This window comes from Formica exsecta, unplaced genomic scaffold (genome assembly GCF_003651465.1).
Source record: "Formica exsecta isolate Colony F162 unplaced genomic scaffold, ASM365146v1 scaffold80, whole genome shotgun sequence".
NCBI lineage: Eukaryota > Metazoa > Arthropoda > Insecta > Hymenoptera > Formicidae > Formica > Formica exsecta.
In genome coordinates this window covers 1,426,230-1,431,968 of record NW_021853570.1, presented here as the reverse complement: position 1 = coordinate 1,431,968, position 5,739 = coordinate 1,426,230, and the positions used below count along the sequence as shown (strand labels likewise).

At 26.8% G+C, this 5,739-nt stretch overlaps 2 protein-coding genes across 2 annotated transcripts in view; both read left to right on the top strand.

The window, feature by feature from the left end:
• The window catches only part of LOC115244179, a 4,479-nt gene extending 3,447 nt beyond the window's left edge, over positions 1–1,032 (top strand). The window contains exons 3-4 of the mRNA XM_029821624.1: positions 270–550; positions 769–1,032. Coding sequence (XP_029677484.1) covers positions 270–550; positions 769–938 — 451 coding nt within the window. The 3' untranslated portion in view covers positions 939–1,032. The remainder of the gene's footprint in view (positions 1–269; positions 551–768) is intronic.
• Positions 1,033–3,005: 1,973 nt separating this feature from the next.
• On the top strand, positions 3,006–4,262 carry LOC115244183 (dolichyl-diphosphooligosaccharide--protein glycosyltransferase subunit 4-like). The gene is made up of 2 exons (XM_029821633.1): positions 3,006–3,184; positions 3,583–4,262. Exon 1 carries the CDS (start codon positions 3,006–3,008, stop codon positions 3,108–3,110), a length of 105 nt encoding a protein of 34 aa, XP_029677493.1. The 3' UTR covers positions 3,111–3,184; positions 3,583–4,262.
• Positions 4,263–5,739: the final 1,477 nt, after the last annotated feature.

Here is a 5,739-nt window from a genome sequence, read left to right as displayed (position 1 = left end):
ATTTTTGTATATATTAATTTTATAATTTTATCTATAAAATTAAATTTGCATGTTTAAGCATATATATAAATTATTTAAAAAATAAATAATTCTACAGTAAATTATTGCTAAAATAGTACATAATTCAGTGAACTATCGCTGTCTAATATAAGTTTGAATAATTCGTTTAGTAGTGGCACCAAACCAGCTTATTTATTTTTAATGCATGAAGTAAACACATAATTTTTTTTTTATTCCTCCTGGATGTAATTATGTAATTTCCTTCCAAGGTTAGATTTTGATTCATCTTTTTATCCTCGCTTGGATCGTCAAGCAAATATGATGCATAGTGTTGTAAATGAAACAAATACAAGTATGCACATGAAAGCTTTAGCATTAAAATATTTGAGCGACGAACAACTGGCTGATATAGCACTGCATAAAGAAGAGTCATCTTCATTAAAGCATCTCATGGTCAGCAATATGCAAGGCACCAATATGTCGCTAGCTACAATGCGTTATTTAGAAAGATATAAAATTCTGCCAGGAAAAAATAACATGCAAGTAGAAAGTGAGTACTAAGGAATTAAATTAAGACAAATACTATAACTTAAACATATAAATAAATACATATAACAATGTTGTATAATACTATATATTATAAATTTTATAGTAATGCTAATCTATACTTCTCTTGTATAATTATCATCAATATTGTTTAATATGTAAAATATTGATTTTTTTTGTGTGCATGCATGTTATAAATATATATATTTATTTATTTTCTAGATACTGATCAGACATATGGCGAAATGGCGTCTAAACACGATTTTAAACCGACGACTGGAAAAAATAATCCTACGCTACGCCAATTCCCTTTTGTACAAACACCTGGTACCACTTGTCCTAGCAGAATATTAGATCTTTCTACTTTAAAAAGACAACCGAAATTATTATAAATTTAAAATTAACATATATCAGCATGTGAGCAATATATTTATTATATAAACGATATACTTTCATAAAAATTTTATAGTTGTGTAAGACGAAGAAAGAGAAATAAAAGCCGGGTAGCATTTTATATTTTATTACTAAAATGGTTTTTTTTTTAGCCTAGACTGAAACCTTGTTTAGCAGAGATTCAAACCCTATTTGGGGAAGATCTATCGCAAAAATTTAAACTCCATTTGGTGAAGTTTTTTATTATAATTATTATATTTTTCTATACTTTAACAGTTAAAATGTTCCTTTGATTTCTAAAAAGCTTTAGTTATTAGCAACATTAATTATTTTTTCATTTTTATATGATCGCATGATGATAAAGATACTGTCACCTGACAGGTTTTCGTAAAATGTCATACAAAAAATAGCGATTTTCTTTGCAATATTGGTTTTATAGAATATAAAAAAGTACTTTGCGGGTATTGTACGGGATTTTACCCAGAATTCTAAAAAACCGGAATAAATCAAAATTATTTTTAAACAGGCATAATATAAAAGTTTTATTTTCTATGGTAATATGACACATATATATTCGTGAAATACTATACTTATATAAAGAAATAAGCTTCTCGCATATAAGAGACTTCAAAACTCTTTGACGATACGTTATCTCGCTTGCTCTTTATATTCATTCTCGCTTTCGCCTTTTGCTTTCGATAACATCGGAGATATTTACTTATCTATAATAATTTACCTATAATATTCAAAAATCTTATGTAATAAAAATGAAAATATTTATGTTTTATTTTAAAAAGTAATTTTTTGAAAATAATTTTAATGGATTAATAAGATTTTTCCGATTAAAATGACATCAAATACGATATAATTCGAATAATTTTTACTTAGATAAGACAGAAGGAAAAAAATTTTTTATCTAATTTTTAAATTTGTGTTTAATTAAAATTTATCCGAATAATGTCACGTTCTTTTTGTCATTTTATTTGCAAAAATTTTATTAATCAAATAAAATTACAAAAATATTAGAAATATAAAAATTTTATAAAAGTTTTTATATATTTAATAAATACGGTCCATATTTGACACTATTTTCAGTCCGAAGTGTTTAATGGATAAATAAAAAGGGCGAAGAATCTTATTTTTCGAACGAAAATAGCTTTAAGCGAAGCGTATTTATTGTCATGTGTTTATTTTCAAAAGACTCGTAGTATTAATTATCTTATTTTTCTAATTACTTTTATGTTTATATAAATTTGTATATAATCGTATTTAATATGTTCATCATCGGTGCGCACTAATGCATCCAACTAAATTTATAAATTTAAAAATTAATTTAATAATATAATTAATAATAAATTAATAAATTATAAAAAAAGTTATAAATTAAAAGCATAACTTGATATTGCTTAAAATGCTTGATAATTTTGTTTTAAGAATAAGAAAAAAGTGAAAGCAATATATTGTAAATATCTTCTACACGTTATATTTAAAAATTAGGAAAAAAATTATTAAGAAAATTGATCGAAGAAAATTTATTTTTTATTTCATATGCGTGTATATATGTACATAAAAATATTTTAATAATAACTTATTATCGCTGGCTGTAGTATATATTAGAATGACAAAACATCACGCGCAACTAATAAACATTAATAAATTTATATAATATTTTTTCGCATTTTTGATCCACAATTATGGATTTAGCACGGACACGCACCAATCGGCCGTTTTACCGTGGCACGGAAAAGTGAATCTGGCCATGTAATTCCGCCGGCTCTAAAATGGATCCAGTTGGCGCTAATGCATTAGCTAAAAAAAGCGTCTTTCGAAAAACGGCGGCGTGGCTCCTCTCAGGTTTCTATCTGTTGTAGAGGTTATCTGTCACTGTATAAACTTTTGGAAATAATAAAGCGATAATCTCGCACAACGTCAAGGTAATTATATCTAGTATATATAAATTTACACGTTTTATAAAAGTGTATTATTTGATGTAAAATGTTGAAATATATTATTATGACGATATCAAATCTCTGGTTTAAACGTCATCGAACTATATGCTTTTCCAGATGATCACGGACGTACAATTAGCCGTATTCTGCAACATCCTGGGAGTTGCGCTATTTTTCTTAGTATTTCTCTTCCACTACATAAATGCCAATTATTCGAAATAAGTGGAAAGAAACAGAGAATTGTCATTCAAGGCTTACTTAATGTAACATAACCTATGTTATTGGATTGACAACATGTATGTTTCTTCCATGTTAATCATAATGTTCAATAAACATGTTATTTTACCACTTTAAAATATTAGGACATTACGTATCATACACATATGATAGATACAAAATTGTGCAATCTTTTTTCATATATTTGAACTTCTAGAAAATAAATTCTATGTTTTCCTTTATTTTATCGTATTTTCCCTTTCATGTGAATTTTACTTTTAAAATAGGCAAAAAGAGATAAAAAATATTCATCAAAAACAATGTTATGCGAATATAGTCAATTTTTTCAGAGGTTTCCGTTCAACGAATATATATTAGATCTTGTAAACAACAATGTACATTCATCAATCAGTTTTAATTATTACTTCACAATATACTTTGAATACATTTTTCATGTCATTAAATTATCATATTTCAGGTTGAATGCATAAAGAGAATTGAAGTACAGTTGCAGGCTTTTGCTTAGCATGTAATACGCGCGCGATCCAAACTTTAAATAATTTACCATACTTGATGCGGAGAAAAATTTTGTACATCTCTTCTTGTGTATGGAAATATAGATTTTCTAATTTATTAAATTAAAAATGCTACATTAATTATACAAGTTAAACTTGTACATTTTTTTTTTCCTAAAAATGACGAACAACAATACAATATATGTAGAAGAGGAGAGGAAAAGTGGGAGTAAATCCCACCTTTTATTAACATACAAGGTGTAGTCGTAAGTCGTGGTAGGGGACTGTCGTAATACGCGTTAAAACAACACTCGAGCTTCTTCAAATGTGGATTCATTTGTGTCACGTTCGTAAGCTTCGCGGGCACTTTAGTTTCGCATTAATCGCGGGGAATGTCATTTAGCTTGAATATGTGCCATTTATATATTGAAATGTAACACGACTTTATCATTAAATGTGCATGTTTTAAAGATTAAGCATATATTTTGGATGCAATCTTGTGAAATAATAATATACCCTATAAAAGTGCTTATTTCACATATTTATGTTTATTTTTGAATGTGAATTTATTCGATCTAATAAGTTATGCAGCTTGTCTGTAATCAATTGAAAATGAAGAAAATAATAAGCGAAGTGAAGAAATAGAGAGTATAAATTACTATCTTTATCTCATAAATCCAAGTATTTTTCATTCAGTGAATCTTGAATGGATAATGCGTACATCTTCTATCAGAGTTGACGGAATGTTGTTGATGCTATTGTTATCTTTTTGTGCAATTACTATTCATGGGTTCATTTTCCAACAAGCTCTGAATATTGCTGGATGCTTAGTAGCATGTAGAAATGTAAGTCAAATTAATTTTTTTATTGTTTCTTCATATAATATCGATGTATATATGATTTATTTTATTTCAGTGTAATATTTTTGCTATGTAAATATATTATATCAGAGATATTGAATTTATCAAAATATTTAATTAATTTTTTTTAAATATTTATTTAACTTATCTTATTTATCTAAAAATATTTATACTAGACTAAAAAATAAGATAAATCATATACACATAGATGTGATATTCTATTTTACATATTTCAATAATTTATACATGCAATTTGTCTATGAGTGATCTGTAATTCATTCATAAAAATTTGCAATACAAAATTAGCTTGGAAAATGGTATCGGTGCAAGTGCGACATATTGTACGTAATTTTATATCGGAAAAATGATAGCGTGTTACGAGAGTAAAAATTCATCGTGATAACAAACATAAAATTCAATGTATGTCGCAACGATATCAAGATGCTTATATATATGAAATGGCGAAGTTTGTATTCAATAAATAAGCTCTGCCGAGAGAAATACTGCTGGTTTAACTATTATCTCTTAAACTCATTGTAAAAATATACTTTGATACAATCGAGTATACGCGTTTTTTTAAAGAATATCTAAACTTTCGAGAGATTCCTTTGCTAGGAATTTACCTATATCGAGCCTCTGTGACTATGTATATATTCTTACAGACACGAAATAAACATATGTTCAACAATACTGTACACATTTTAGATCTTCGTTTTGACACTTGTGTCAATATAACTGAAAAGCTGAAAAGTAGTTACACGATCGTACTCGACTCGATAAAAGCGATATTGCATTACTCGGTTGTTTTTAATATTTAGATTTTAAAAAAATGATTTTCACACATTTAATGTCATTGTGATAATATATAATGATTTTATATTTGCCTACAGTATTTCGCGATCGCATATAAACATACAAATAGTAATATTATATAAAGTATAAGAATTTGCGGTCTTTTAAGAAATATACTAAACAATGTAATAGTTTCAAGTTAAACACATTGCATCGTAAATATATATTGAACTATATTGAAAGAGAAAAGTACTAAAGCGACAGACAGTAGACTGCATAATGTATGAAGTTGCTTTAAACATGTTTATCTCCTTTTTCGCGTTTCCTTTGCACTTGTGGAAAGTCATGCTTGTGCGAGCTAAATTAAAACTGAAGACAATCTAAAAAATCAAAAAGTGTCTTTTTCTTTGTACAATTTTTTATGATAAAAATTAGTGACGTAAATTATAAGTCAATATTTCAACGAAA

Coding starts and splice junctions, on each gene's coding strand:
- LOC115244183 (XM_029821633.1), top strand. CDS start 3,006: ATGATCACGGACGTACAATTAGCCGTATTCTGCAACATCCTGGGAGTT.